The sequence below is a fragment of the Diabrotica virgifera genome, chromosome 1 (genome assembly GCF_917563875.1).
Source record: "Diabrotica virgifera virgifera chromosome 1, PGI_DIABVI_V3a".
NCBI lineage: Eukaryota > Metazoa > Arthropoda > Insecta > Coleoptera > Chrysomelidae > Diabrotica > Diabrotica virgifera.
This window is the reverse complement of record NC_065443.1, coordinates 242935308-242952171: the sequence shown is the minus strand read 5'-3', so window position 1 is coordinate 242952171 and position 16864 is coordinate 242935308. Positions and strand designations below refer to the sequence as shown.

Below are 16864 nucleotides of genomic sequence, written 5' to 3'. Positions count from 1 at the left end.
TCCATACCAGAACCAGCGACACCAAGAATTGACTGCGAATGATTTTGAAGGAAAACTAGCTTTTTGTGTGAACGGGAACAACAAAAAATTCGGAGATGAAGCAACGTTTTACCAAAAAGGATGTGTCAATCAACATCACTTCCACTATTACTCCACAATAAATCATTACCACATAATAACGAAGAGTCAAAATAGGTGCTCCTCAAACTTTTGGGGTGGTATTGCATACCGCACCTATCCAAGATGAATTGAATGAGTAATTTGCTAACATATGAATAGGAAGAGAAGGGCCAATTGATTGGCCAGCTAGTTCATCAGAATTAAGTATAATCGACTTCATCTTCTGAATACCAACTTGAACCTGATGAACCTCTAAAAACAATTGATGACATGAAAGTCAGAATAATTAGAAACACATTTATTTCGTAACGTTACGCCATAAATGTTTACAAACGTAGGTAGATCATTTTTGTAAAACGTCTTTAAAAATTTGTTGACGCTGCGGGATTTCGAACATCTCCTGCAGTAAGAATAACAATTTTAAGCATAGCAATTTCTTTATTTAATTTTCTTTTTTATTTTATAAAATATATTTGTAAATAGTAAAGTAAATAAAAATAATAATAAATTTAGTTTATGAAATACACTTTTTGTTGATAACCCTATACTCATATATGTTCTATATTAAAAATAAATTACTAGGTTTTCTCAAATAACTCCTACATTTTATCATAATAATGGAACCCTTACTAAGTATGGTGCAAATGAAAGAGTAAATTCGCTATTTCGTAAGCCGGCGACTTTAAGAGAAAATCTCGAAACAGATTGATTTTTACTTTTAAATTGCAATTTTTTGGTATTAATATCATACTACTGACATTATCCATATGGGCGTGATGACGTAATCGATGTTTTTTTTTTAAATGAGAATAGAGGTCGTGTGCTAGTTCATTTGAAAGGGTATTTGAATCTCTATCCAGTACTATAAATATTAACACAATTAATTATACAGCGTGTCAATTTTTTTTAAATAAATTAATTTACACAAAAAGAAGAATGTATGTAATTGATTTAATTCAAAATATTATTAGTTTTTCCAGAAAAGAGACAAAATTGTTATTTGACAAATAAATATTGCTTTTCGCTTAAATTCAGTGTTCAAGCTGCCACCCACTTGCCTCTTGGCAGCTTGACCGCTAAATTTAAGGTGTTTTCGGATGGCAGTAATATGTATTTTAAATTAAATAAATTACATACATTCTTTCTTTGTGTCAAATAATTTAATTAAAAAAAATTACACCCTATACAAATAATTATGTTAATGTTTATACCTATTAGTAAATAGATAATTGAATAACCTTTCAAATGAACTGGAACACGACCCCTATTCTCACTTAACAGACTCATCGATTACGTCATCACGTCCAGATGAAAGACGTCACTAGTAGGTAAGATATATGCCTATATGCCAAAAACTGATAATTTAAAAAAAACCAACCTGTTTCGAGATTTTTCCTTGAAGTTGCCGGTTTACAAAATAACGAATTTATTCCTTTCATTTTCACCATTCTATATATAAACTCCTTATACACTATGAGCTCTTAGGTAGATGGGATAATTAAAAATTCTCGAGCGCCAGTAGTGACAAGTCTGTAAGCTTTTACTGGAAATTTGACATAAATGTCAAAGTGATTAATTTAAAACATTGAAATTAAAAACATTAATAGGAAATAATATTAGTTGGTCAAAGCTGTGGTGTACCTATATTTTTACCTTAAATATACTTACGTTTTAAATACTGAATTTAAGTTTTTTTAATATTTCGTAATATGTAATTATAAATTAATCTAAGCGCCATCTACACGATAATTGTGAAAGTATCCGAAGTAAGAAATTAATATTTCATTAATAGAACGTTAAAATGATTAGCAAAATCTTTAAAAAATCGGTTACAATTTAATTACTTTTACCGGTGAAAGTTGCATTAGTAATCCGCTAGGAGCGATACTAGCGAAGCTCAGAGCGTATATAAACTGTGCAAAAAAACTTTCTGGCACAGAAATGTCACTTTCCGGAGTACTATCATATTTCATTTATTGTGAGAAACAATCAAGTTAACGCATGCAGAAATGTGCTTTTTGTACAGTGGTTGTAAAAAAATGATTTTCTAAATTTTTTGGTGTTTCTTCTCTCTAGCATGCGGTGTATATGATCATAGAAGAGAAAAATCCATAAAAACTACTTAAATCTCTATTAGCTAAAATTATGACTAGATAGTACTTCTTCAGAATATTTATTCTAATTTCGTCATTTTAGAGTGTTCCACAAATCCACCGCAGAAGAACAATTCCATTCGAAGAACGTATCGGTAAATTCCTACATGCTAAACAATTTGAATCCTAACACCCAGTACATCGTATACATTCAAGCCGTATCAGAAAAAGGGGTTAGTATGCCCTCGGAAACTTTAATAGCATGGACTGATCCAGCTTACCCGGCTTTTGTCGAAGTAAGTAATTTTTAATGAAGTTTTTAGGTAGGTACTTAAAAAGAAAATGCTTTGTTCAATTCCCTTTCAAGGTTTTCCTATATTTAGCGATATCGCAATTAACTTAATAAAAAATTCACTTGTCGACCAAATTTTTTGCGACGACGTCTAAAAAAACTTTTTTTCCACTTCAAATAACTTTTCACTTTAAGTTTTAAAACTTATTTTAGAAGAATTTATGTTTTATTGCAAACCAGGAAACAAAGCATTTAAAAATCTAAAAATTACTGCCCGCTATTTTTCAACAGGAATATGTGGGGGAAGTCAATAGAAAAGGCGTATTATCTCGTAGGTATCAAAATTTTTACTCGGTTATGGTTTTAATGCTAGCGGAAGATCCGCTGGCGTGTCTCCTTTGCAACGTAGCTCTGGAAAAGACGGTCAGAGATGTCCGAAAAGACAACAGAGGAAATATGTTTAATAAATCATTCCAAATTTTGCCATACCTATGCAGATTATATGGACCTAGGCCCGCACAACACGCAAGCTAGAAGAAATGTATGGACCTTCTCAAATGCCTCAAAAAATATGGGCCTGCAAGTAAATGATGAGAAAACTAAGATGATGGCAACAACACCCAACAATAGAGCCAGAAACATCGGTCTCCAATTCACGGTTGTTAGCTCTACCTTTGAAGTGGTGAACAAATTCACATACTTAGGCTCCCTGGATTACATATCATCCAATCTATGTGTGTCGCTATTTGGAATTCAGGAAAATGGCCATTTGATTGGTATACCTCAATTTATATCCCGCACTATATATGTGAAAAAACTATCGCACACTATTACTTATAACACATGCTAGTAAAATCTTGTTGCATATCATCAAAAACAGATTAAAAACCTATCGACATTACCAAATACCTCAAGAACAAGCGGTGTTTGTAAAGGGTAAAGGTATACGGGAACAAATCCTGAACCTGAGACAACTCATTGAAAAGTCTAGAGAATTTCAAGTACCTATGATTATATGCTTCGTTGACTACCAAAAGACATTTAATTGTGTAAGCTGGATAAATCTCTGGTCCATTTTAATAGAAATGGGCACACCAATGCACCTGGTGACACTTATTAAAAATCTGTACCAGTAAAATATAGCAACAGTACGACTAGATCAGAAGTTCTCAAACCAATTCAAGACCGAGAGAAGTATTAGACATGGATGCGTGCGACCTAACTTATTCAACATTTATGGTGAAGATGTCATGAGGATGGCTTTAGAAGGATGGGCCGATGGAGTAACAGTAGCTGGTAGGAAAATCTCCAATTTAAAATTTGCTGATGACACTACACTTATAGCAGCAAATCAGCAAGAAATGTTAGATCTCCTGCGAAGAGTTGAGTACGAAAGCAATAAAGTTGGTCTGAAAATCAATAAAGCTAAGACAAAAATAATGGTGGTCGACAGATCCGACACTATTCAACTGACTAATATATTACAGGAATACCAGAAAGTAAACACCTCTGTCTATCTCGGGTCTAGTATGTATAACTAATGATGGTAACTGTGAAGCAGAAGTTCGGAGACGTATTGGTATGGCAAAAAATGCGATGAGTCGCTTAACTAAAGTTTGGAAAGGCAGATCTGTCTCTCAAAATATCAATATGAGTCTGGTAAGTGGCCTTGTATTTTCAATATTTCTATATGGAACAGAGACTTGGACTCTTCGCGCACGCGAGCGCCAAAAAATTGATGCCTTTGAGATGTGGTTCTGGAGAAGAATGCTGCGCATACCTTGGACAGCTCATAGGACAATTTCCATTCTAACCCAACTCCAGATTAAATCCTGTCCACAATATGTTTGCAATGAATTCTGCAATTCTTCGGTCACGTGGTTCGCAAAGGTGACGATAGTCTGTAGAGATTAATTGTTTCTGGAAACGTTCCGGGAAGAAGATCAAGAGGACGGACGATCACCAATTAAATCGTCCGACCAAATTAAGAATTCAGCTGGAAACTCATTCTGCGAAGCTCTTAGAGCGGCTGCAGATAGAAACCAATGGAAAAAATTGTTAGAAATATTGGAAAAAATCACGATCCTCAGTAATGGGGAAACGACAAGAGAGAGAGAGGCTACCTGATCATCAATGAGAACGTCATGGTGAAAGAAATCAAGCGAAGGATAATTGTAGCAAACAACTGCTATTTGGGACTGAGAAGACATGTGAGAAGCAGAAACTTAATAAAAAAAAAACAAAAATAGCCATATACAACCAGCGTTGACATATGGATGGGAGACATGGACCATCTCCAAGGCAGATAAAAAACCTTCTGCTTTCAAAAATGATATGTTTTACTTATGTTTTTGAGCCTTAAAAATCGTTATCTTTTTTTATTTTTTTAGATTTAAATTGTTTATAACTTGGAAACGATCAAATAAATTACAAAATATCTTTTTTGTTTCGAATGATCCAAAAAATCTAAAATAATATCTGCCCGGCCCGATTTTTTTTTTAATTTATGAAAGAAGTTATTTTTTAATTATCTACTAATTAATTACAGTCAGAACAAAATGAGATCGGGCACTCCTTGTTTTTTATAATTTTTAACATACTAATTAGTAATTACACACCAAATAATTTTTATCTATTAAACAGATCGGTGCATGTCGACCTTACATCGTATCTTAGCTCGATCAAAGAACAATCTGACCCCAAAAAAAAATAAAGGAAGGATGAAAATTTGGGAATAGATAGTTGAAATTGTCTATTATTATATAAGAAAAAGTTTACAATTCTACATCCCCTCCATTTTACAAAAATGGAAGGGAATACCCCCTCTCGAAGGTGAAAAATCTAATCATCCACTAACCGGAATATATCAGGAGCTTGGAGGAGTAAGGGCGAACCCGAAAAATGGTCATTTCAAAAACAGTCTCATATTTTTCACATACTTTTAAAGAATGCGTCTGTATATTATAACAGCATGTTTCGCCCTTCAGACTCCTAAAATTTCGTAAGAAATAATATTCCAATCCATTCCTGTCAGAAGCTGAACTGCATAATCGTCTAGAAGAGTAAGGGCGAATCCACAGGCTTTCGTTGCGTTTCGTTCGCCCTTCTCCTCTGTTAACGCGCCAGTGTTTCTGCAATTCTGTAGCTTAGTAGCTTTAATTGGTGAGATACAGTCTTGTGTTGTATGCAGATTGCATTGTATGCAGATTGCGTTGTATGCAGATTGAATTGTATGCAGATTGCGTTGAATGCAGATGCATTGTTCTTGAGTTTTCCTGTACGATCGTATATAAGGCGCCGGTGTTTCTGTAATTCTGTAGCTTAGTGGCTTTAGTTGGTGAGATACAGTCTTGCATTTTATGCAGATTGCGTTGTATGCAGATGCATTGTTCTTGAGTTTTTCTTTACGATCCTGTGCTTGTAGTTTTTAATCGTATTTTAAGGAAAAACCAAGGTGCATTAGCGTTTAACTTGCTTAGTTTTTTCTGATTTATTTTCAAAATGAACGCCGAGAATACGACAAGGCGGAAGCAAAAAAACACGGAACAATGGGTCGTTAACGTATGTAAAGCCAAACGAAACTGTGGTGAAGCATACGTTTCAAGAAATACAAAGAAACCTGTATCTGCGCGCACAATCGGACTGCCTTGTAAGTGTCGTAAAACGTGTTTTGAAATGTTGGGCATGGACAATATCAATATGATTTTCAATAATTTTTGGCAAATTGGCAACTACGATAGTCAAAACCAATATCTTTCAAAAGCGCTAAGTTTCAGTAACTGTAAAAATTCTTTAATTACTGGCAGAGCAAGTAGGAAGCTTCGGACCATCGGATATAGTGTTTCAATCAATGGTGAAAGAAAATGTGTTTGTCGTCATACTTTTATCAGCATCCATGGCATAAGTGAAAAAAGAGTTCGCGTTGTTTTAAACAAGCAGACCACCACAGGAACTGTGCTGAGTGATAACAGAGGGAAGTTAAGTCCAGGCAATAAAATGGATGAGTATAGAACTCAGTTGGTCAGAGATCACATTGATTCTCTTGTTACTGTTTCCAGTCACTACAACAGAGCCAAAAGTCCCTTTAGAAAATATATGCCACCGGGCTCATCAATTACTGGGGCATATGGAGCTTACACGGAATGGCTAAGAAACACATCTCCTGAAGCACTGCCTGTGACAGAGTCCTACTATCGAAATATTTTTGTAAACGAATTCAATATAGGTGTTCAGCCTCCTTCTGTTGATGAGTGTAATACTTGCTCTAAGATTAAAATTGAACTTGATGGGTTAAAAACTAGTAACTTGAATTCTCCCAGAATAATTAAATTGGATACGGACCTGAAGGTTCACTTAGCAAAGCAGAAAGCTGCTCAGCAAATGATGAAAAGCTACGAAAACAACCAGGATGAAAATATTGAAGTTGTATGTGTTGATTTACAACAAGCATTACCCACGCCTAAACTTACCTGCAACGTGCAATATTACAAAAGAAAAATGTGGACTTATAACTTAGGAATCCACAACATTAAAACAGGAACAGCCATGATGTATGTATGGGATGAAACCATCGCCAAGCGCGGATCGTGTGAAATAGCCAGTTTCCTCAGTCACTATTTGGAGAACTTTGTTAACGAGCAAGTGCGAAAAGTTATAATTTTTAGTGATAACTGTGCCGGTCAAAATAAGAACATAAACGTTGTTTTGTCAAACCTCCGCCACATTCATGCAAATCGCTTTGATCTTATTAAGCACGTTTTTTTAATGTCGGGGCATTCAATGATGGGTTGTGATCGATATTTTGGTTCAATTAAATTAAAGATCAAGGACTGTGAGGTATTTTCAAAACAACACTATATCCATTTCATTGAATACACGAAAAAGAAGAACAAATTCCAAGTTGTTAATGTGACGAGGGAAATGGTTAAGGATTTCAGCGTTCTTCAAAAAGCAGCAACTAAATCTCAAATATTGGGAGCTAACTTCAAGGATGGCAGAATATTCGAATTTTCAACAGATTTTAAGATGGGCTTTAAAATTCAAATCGCATACAACACGGATATTTCTACAAGTGTGATACTCCAAAAGGGGCGAAAGAGACTTTATGATACCACAAATTTTAATTTAGATAATATAGAACTTCCTCTCAAATACCAGGGTGCTCTCAAGCTTACAGAAGAAAAGAAAAAGGACTTACTAGATCTTCTTGATTATGTACCCATGCCACACAAGTGTACTTTACAAGAAGCTATAAGTGGAGGAATTGGTATAAATAAAGACGAAGAAACCGTAGACGATGAAAATCAAATTGAATTCAATTAAAGCTTTCTTTGTGAATTTTATTAAAAACACTAGGGATGTTTACTTTTATAGAATAAGAAGTATTAAACCTCATTTTTTTTATTTCATAAAAATCTTGCAAAATCCTTAAGTTTTTAAGATCTACCTGAAGGATTACCATACCCTAGGAAAAGATTAGGGTGTAATGTGCATAACAGTAGAGAAACTAAATTTGCATAAAGTTTATTGTATATTGTAACTTTTATTAGTACTTGGAGATAAACTTTCCGCTTTCAAAGGCGCCTTTCATTATTCTATTCAAAGCAATATTGTAGTGATGAGCCGATGTACCGATCGAACGTGACACCGACAAAAACTATTTAGAAAGTGAATATAAGGCATAAATAAGGATTATTATAGTAATTTTACAAGTTAATACTTTATTACATCAATTTACCATTTTAGTTGGGAACAAGCCGTAAAACTAAAATAATAATTCATAAGATTTACACGTTTTATTCACTTTGAAGATTTTTTGTCGGCATTGTAATAATACAGATTATACACCGTATCCCTCGGTAGACCGCACGCTATAGTAGAGATGCGACGATAAACCGCATAATCTAGTAGCATCACTTGTTCGCCCTTACTACTCTAACATGTTTGTAAACTTTAACTCAGTTTTCCCGAAACATCGTTTTTGCAGTTCGCCCTTACTCCTCCAAGCTCCTGATATACATTCAAAATAAGTCCGGAATTGGATAAAATGACTAATTCTAATTAACTTTTGTTCTATAGAGTTTTTTCCTTAAGTCAATACTTTTCGAGTTATTTGGAAGTGAATATGTTTATTTTTATCAGAAAAGAACATGTTTTTGGACAATTTTTTGGAAATAACTCAAAAAATAAGTATTTTAGCGAAAAAAATATTCTTAGTAAAAATATAGCTTATATAAAACAAAAAAAAATTGTGTATGCTTGAGGTCTGCAGACCCAGTAGAAGCACAGTTGTAGCCAATGAAAAGTAGGTTCTTTTTCATCAAATTCCAAATCAAATATTTCAATGTGAAATAACACAAAAACAGAACACTTTTTAGGGAAAATTGAACCATTAAAAGTAAGTGAGTTACGCTCAAAATATTGTTGGCCCATTTTATTTTTTGGTAAAAAAATCGCGAGAATCACCCTCTAATTAGCATCACAAATAAATTTTATCATTACTACTTCAACTTACAAGTTACCTACTTTGGTTATGTATTATTTTATGATCTGTAAGTCTCATCGGTTCAAAGTGCTTACTTTTGAAAAGCTGTAGTTAAAATGGCTTGAATGAGTAACTAATCACGAGTTTGGGCAAATTTTGAACAGCCATAGCATAACCAATTTAACCAGTCTAACAATAAAACAAAAAAGCAAAAATATTCAGAAAAGCAAAACGTATATTTTATTACTCTTTAAGATTTTTGGTAGGTATTACTAATAATTTTTAAATTAATTCCGTGAACAATTTATTTGGGAAGCTAATTAGAGGGTGATTTTCGCCATTTTTGTACCAAAAAATAAAAGAGACCAACAATATTTTGAGCGGTACTCACTTATTTTTAATGTTAGAACTTTTTTTAAAAAACAAAAATAAACCTTTTTTTAAACACTTTAAAACAGTTGTAATGAATTTTCCCCGAAAAGTGATTTGTTTTTTGGTTATTTCACATTGAAATATTCGATTCGGAATTTGACGAAGCAGAACTTACTTTTCATTAGCTACAACTTTTGCTTCTACTGGGTCTGCAGACCTGACTTGTACACCATTTTTTTCAATTTTTTAAGCTATATTTTTACTAAGAATATTTGTTTCGCTAGAATACTTACTTTTTGAGTTATCTGTGAAAAACCGTCCAAAACATGATTTTCATTTGTTAAAAATGAACTTATTCACTCGCAAATAACTCGAAAAATATTGTATATAGTCTCAAAAATGTTGTGTGTGGGGTACCACAAGGTTCAGTATTGGGTCCTCTACTTTTCCTTATCTTTATTAATGACATCACTAGTTTAAAAATCGATGGAAAAGTTTTTCTTTTTGCTGACGATACCAGTATCACTTGGAGCAACTCAAATATCGCAACTCTTCATGCTACTATAACTTCTGATCTACTCACAATAAAATCCTGGTCCGATTCTAATTTACTCTCGTTTAACGTAGATAAAACAGTAGCATTATCCTATAAAGGAACTCTTCAACCCTTACCTCTTCATAACAGCCAGATCAGTATCGTTGATTCTGTAAAGTTTCTTGGTATTTTTTTAGATAGCAACCTTAAATGGTCCCTTTATATCGATGTGTTAAGCAAGAAACTATCCTCAGCTTGCTTTGCAATAAGATCTATTTCGAAGGAAATGAATTTAGCCTCTTCCAAAATAACATACTTTTCATTGTTCGAGTCCCATCTTCGATATGGTCTGCCTTTTTGGGGTTCTGGTACAGCTGCCCAATCCAATGTTATTTTTAAATTACAAAAAAGGGCAATAAGATATCTGTTTGGCCTCAGAAGAACAACACATTGCAGAAGCTTCTTCAAAGATCACAGGATTCTAACACTATCTTCTTTATATGTTTTAGAAACTGTTTGCTTAATTCGTAAACATCTACATGTCTTTCCAGCAAGACCTAGACATGACTATTCCACCAGAAATTCTACCTTTGACATCTATTTACCGATCCAGTCCAGCGAGTTAGTAAAGAAATCTATATTATATTCTGCAAAAAAAACTTTACAGCCATCTCCCTCTACAACTTAAATCTGTAACATATTTCCCCAAGTTCCGTAAAATGACAAAAGCCTATTTATCTGAAAGACCATATTATTCAATAGCAGAGTTTCTTAAACAATAACTAAGAAATTACAGTATTCTTATGTATAAGTATAGAATCTTAATCTATATTTGAGTGTCATATGCAGCAGCATAACTTATTAAATTACTTATTAAATTTCTTAAGGTACATTACGCAATTTGCAAATTTTTTTTTAATTTTGCAATAGATTGTTACTGATTTTTATTTCACTTTATTATGTTATTTATATTGACGATTTGTATAATTTTAGTAAATTGTATTTGTTATTGTTTTTATTTATGATTCTTGTAAGCTTTGTCTATAAAATTGTTAAATTTTTCATGACAATAAAACATACTTCTATTCTATTCTATTGACTTAGTGAAAAAACTCTATAGAGCAAAAGTTGCTTAGAATTACTGATTTATTCAATTCCGGGCCTAGTTTGAACGTATATTTTTTTACTCCCGAGAAAATATTTTTCACCCCGTGTTTCCCTATTTTTGTAAAATGGAGGGGATGTAGAATTGTAAACTTTTTCTTATATAATAATAGACAATTTAAACTACCTATTCCCAAATTTTCATCCTTCCTTTATTTTTTTGGAGGTTTTCGTAAAATTTTGTGTTCCCTGATTGGGCTATCTAATTGTCGACCTTCAACAGGAAAACTTCATACATTTTCTAGAAGTAGTCTACTTATTTATTAGTTATAAAATAATTTTATATAATATTCTTAACATATTACAACATATTGCTTACATTTTCAGCCTCCTACAGTTCATCCCATAAATCTAGTAATAGAAGGCAGCAGCATGACCATTCTTTGCATAGCAATGGGAACACCAATGCCCACAATATCTTTATACATATCTGGCAGACTTGTAAGACAAGAGACGACACGGCACATGGTCACAGTTATACATAACGTTACTAAAGATATGGACCAGATCTCCTGTTACGCTGATAATGGCTATGGCACTCCAATGCAGGCTTCTAGAAAAATTATTATAAGTCGTAAGTTAAATAAAATACAATAATACCCAAAATAAAATTATCGGTTTTGATCGTTCGATGAGCTCTGGAAAAACTTGACTTTGATAATATGATGTTTCATAGAAACTTTCCACTATATCTAATATGCTTGGTCTATCTGAGATTATATTTCCATTTAATATTGGAAGATTTCATTTTTGCCATTTAATATTTTTCTCCTAAATGCTTTCATGCTTTTGTTTTCCTCTAAAGTTTCTATAATTTTTTCATTCTTGTTTTTTCTAATATCCCGTCTGATAGCTTTAGAGATGTCTTTATTATTTATGGTGTTTATTTCTTGTTGGTCAACATATCCTTGACTTTTCTGTTGGATATGTTGTTATTAACTATCTTACACATGATTTACACATGCATCCTTTACCATTTATTTCTTCCTTCAAATGACCTTAGACACCCCAGTTACATTAGCTGCTTCATTTGCTTTGATTGTTGTTTTATACCTAGGTACTCTCTTTAAGCACAAGTGATCATTTATTAAGTATGAAAATCCTTATAGAACGAGCAAATGAATACAACATCCCTCTATATGTAGCGTTCATAGATTTCGAAAAGGCTTTTGACAGTGTCGAACATTGGGCAGTGAAAAGTTCTTTGATTAACAGCAGAATTGACCACAGATATACAGACCTAATAGCCAATATATATAAAGATGCCACAACAACAATTAAAGTATACGAAGGAACACAATCAATTCAAATAAATAAAGGCGTAAGACAGGGTGACACAATATCACCGAAACTTTTCAATCAGGTTCTGGAAGATATCTTTAAAAGATTAGAATGGGAAGAAAAAGGTAAAAAAAAAAAAAAAAATTGTGGACAACGCTTGAACCATCTAAGGTACGCCGATGACATCGTATTGATAACCGATAAAAAAGAAGAATTGTTTGAAATGATGAAAGAACTGGACATAGAAGCCGGAAAGATAGGCCTTAATATGAATTACAGCAAGACCAAAATCATAACAAATACAGATGAGGACATCACAATGAGGATCGGACAAGATGAAATAGAACAAGTTCATGATTATATATATCTGGGTCAGATTATAAAACTTAACAAGGAAAACCAAACAGCAGAGATCAAAAGACGAGTTAGACTGACATGGGCGGCATTTGGAAAACTAAGCTACATCCTTAAAAACAAAAGATATCCACAACATCTTAAGACCAAGGTATACAATCAATGCGTACTCCCTGTTCTCACTTACGGTTCCCAAACGTGGACGTTTACAAAAGCAAACATGGACAAGATCATAAAGACGCAAAGAGCAATGGAAAGGCAAATGTTGCACATAAAACTATTGGATAAAAAGAGAAACGAGTGGATAAGAGAGAAAACCAAAGTTAGGGATGTTAGACAAGAAGTTGCAAAGTTGAAATGGAGATTTACCGGACACACTATAAGACAAAAGGAAGACCGATGGAACAAAATTCTCATAAATTGGAGACCGTGGCAATATAAACGAAGCAGAGGAAGACCACAAATGAGATGGGCAGATGATGTCAAGAAGCACGTGGGCTTTAGGTGGATAACTGTAGCGACAGACAGAGAAGAATGGAAAAGGATTGGGGAGGCCTATGTCCAAAGATGGACCGAAGAAGGCTAATTAGATAGATAGACTCTCTTTAAGATTTTTGTAGCTGTATATTTCTACTCTCAGACACTCAAATATCGAGACTTAGTCTAACGGTTGGGGAGCCCAAGCGGGGATTTTTGCAGTTACTCGAGCGCGTCAGATTATCACATGGGGAGAAACCTTGTATCCTGTAAGTGTGCCTCTACCATAATATATTGGCTCTTCATACAGGGGAGTTCGTTAAGGGGGGTCCGGAAAAAAATCTATCCTTAGAAAAACTCGAAATCGTCAGATTAAGATAAGGTAAGTTACGCCAATGGTGAACAGAATATCTTAATTGTATGTCAAAAAATGCGCAAGAACTACCTCTTAAAACCTACCAAATTATATTTGCATATCTCAACCGGTTTTAAAGCAATAAATAAATCGTCAGTTTGTAAGAAAAAATTCAACATCCCGTATCTCGGAAACAAAGCATTTATGGACATATGCTTATAAAACAAAAGGTCATTATCTTTTCATGCAGAATTACTCCTTAAAGTTTGTCGCAGTTATTTAGAAACACCCTGTATTGATGAATAACATGACTAGTTGTTAAAGTACCTAACTTTTTTATTATCCCACATAAGCGAATGAATCGAAAAGCAAAATGTTAATTAAGCCTAAGGCTACAGTGGAGATTTAATTTCAATATTTTATATATGCTAGAATATTATACAAGGTGTTCCAAACTTTGAGGAAAAAACACAATATCATTGTTACACCCGGTATACAATGACACTTACCTATTTAGCAATAATATTATTACGTGGATATTCTTGAAGAACAAAGATATATTATACTAAAAAATCACCAAAATCTGACGACAGGTTTAGGAAATACGAGACATCAAAAATGTCCCATTTTAAAGGTAGTGCATTAATTTTGATGCTTAGTGTATGACGCCAACGAATTTTTTATGCGTTTATTAAATATGAGAGTTTCTAATCCATTTTTAATATTTTTTAGATGGTCCGCACATTCAAGCAAGTGGTATAACCATGACCACCCTCGGTGATTCCGTTACGCTAGAATGTAAAGTAGAAGCTCAACCAGAGCCCAAGATGATTTTCTGGAGGAACCACGAAGACCGAACACCAGTTATTCAAGGTGGAAAATACGATATCACCGCAAAGCCAGTTAAAGACGAAGACGATAAATATATAATGCAGCTTACCATTAAGCAAATCACTGACATGGACGTCGGAGATTACTACTGTCATGCGGAAAATGCTTTTGGCAGCTCTACACAACCCGTATCAGTAAGAATTAGAAATCTGGCGTCTGTAAACAATCTGACTCAATGTTGTTTAGAACAAAACGTTACTTCACCATGCATGGATGCTTGCTCATTTTATCTAGACATAGATGCTGTGATCGACAAGTTGGAATGTGTTCAAGACTTTGGCAAGTTAATGAAATGTGCGAGTGATGGTTCGGACCATAGAAGTTGTTGTGCTCACCAAAAAGTTTCGAGGAGATGCCTGGACTGGTGCAGAGGAGAACCCGTACTGAACAATAAAGCTTGTGTTTTGGCTCATACTAAGCAGATCATGAGTTGTTTCCACGAAGGCCGGTAAGTTTTTACAATTAAAATTTACGAAAAGCCCTATGCCCTAGATTTAAAGTTATATACCCACTTCTTCACAAGGTCCCACTTCTGTTCGGAAGCTCACTTAATTTTTCTTGTACAGTATGCTAGATTGCAGAAATCTCACCCTGGAATACATAAGTAAATTCTTCTAGTGGAATACAAATGATGAAATTTTTACCTTCTTCTTCTTCTTCCTTCTTGTATGTAGGCTTTAAAACCTGTTTCTTCTTCAATATTAGCCTCCCAAATTATTTAAGTTATCGCACCATCGTTTTCTTGGTCTGCCAATACTTCTTCGTCCATTTGGTGACTTATCTCGTGCTATTTTTACTATTCTATCCTCTGGCATTCTACTAATGTGTTCGTTTCACTCCTGTTTCCGTTTTGTCACCCATCCATTTATGTCTTCTACATTGCATGATCTTCTTATATTTTTGCTTCTCTCCCTATCCAGCAGACTTTTCCCTGATATTCGTCGGAATACTTTCATCTCTGTTGTTTCTAGTAGTCGTCTCGTTTTAAATGTGTCAGGTCTTGTCTCCGCAGTGTATGTCAATATAGGTCTAATTGCTGCTTTATGGATTCTTGCTTTTGTGTCTTGTCTTAGGTGTTTGTTCTTCCAGATTGTGTCATTAAGGGATCCCGCCGCTTTACTTGCTTTTTAGCTTTGTTGTCGTACTTCCTCTTCAACATCTCAGTAACTGGTTATATTTATCCTCATGTTAACTGGTTATATTTTAAAATCCATTATGCGAACTTGGTGGGGAGCAGAACCTCAAGCAGCACTAATTTTCTATAGAGCTTACATAAGATCAATAATTGATTATGGTTGTACACTTTATGGAACGGCAAATAAAACCAATCTACGTAAGCTGGATATTATACAAAACAAAGCACTGAGAATATGTCTGGGAGCAATGAAATCTACACCAGTTGAACCGTTAAGAGCTGAAGCAATCCAACCTCCATTAAAACTGAGAAGATCATTTTTAGCTGAAAAAATGATTATTAAATCACTAAAGAAAAATTCATCATTCATTAGTAGCACATACAAGTTAAACGAATACGACTTAACTAAGCCTTTTTGGATACATAAGAACTCTCCTCCTATTTGTGAAGCATTAAAAACGTGACCCTACAATCACAAACAAAGGTAGAGATCGATTACTTTGTTTACTTTGTTGTATGTGATGTGAATATACCCCATTACTCTGAATTAGCATCATCTAATAACATAGTTACTAAGCAAATTTTGGACCAACATCTAAACTATGTCACAATATACACTGATGGATCAAAAAACACTGACGGCACAGGTTGTGCCTTCGTAATACGTAAACGTATACAAAAACACTATAAGCTACATAAATAGACATCTATCGTCACAGCTGAGGCAATAGCAATTCTAAAAGCACTAGAATATGTACAGCAGGAAGAGGAACAGAATACCATTATCTTCTCCGATTCACTTTCAGTTCTAAAAATTTTAAAATCCAATTCAAACACAACAAAGGATTATCTTTAACATCCAAACAATTATTAAAAAATTACAAGATCAAAATAAATGTATAAAATTCTTCTGGGTTATAGCACACGTAGAAATAACAAACAATGAAATTTCAGATAAAATTGCCAAAGAAAGTATAGAAATGGGGGAACAGATAAATTTCGAATTAACTACAGATGAACAAATAAACATATCAAAACATAAACTGATGAGAAAATGGTCCTACTTGTGGCAAGAATACACCTTTACAAATCCAACACGTTACACCAGACTAGAAACCAAATTGAGGAAAAAACCTTGGTACAATCAGTACGATTACAATCGCAAAAACATAACCACTATTAGCAGAATGAAGTTTGGTCACGCATGTTATCCAGCACACTTATATTTGGATTTCTTTGTTTCCCATTCTGTAACCATGACCTTTACTTACTGCTTCTATTATTTCGTCCATTATTATATTAAAGAGCAGT

The 16864-nt window shown here is 33.9% G+C and overlaps 1 protein-coding gene across 6 annotated transcripts in view; it reads left to right on the top strand.

The window, feature by feature from the left end:
* The window catches only part of LOC126883113 (Ig-like and fibronectin type-III domain-containing protein 2), a 1605319-nt gene that overhangs the window by 1564760 nt on the left and 23695 nt on the right, over positions 1–16864 (top strand). For all 6 annotated transcript variants that reach the window (XM_050648382.1, XM_050648360.1, XM_050648367.1 and 3 more), the window contains 3 exons: positions 2317–2509; positions 11388–11634; positions 14260–14866. In XM_050648382.1, the coding sequence (XP_050504339.1) occupies positions 2317–2509; positions 11388–11634; positions 14260–14866 (1047 nt within the window). The remainder of the gene's footprint in view (positions 1–2316; positions 2510–11387; positions 11635–14259; positions 14867–16864) is intronic.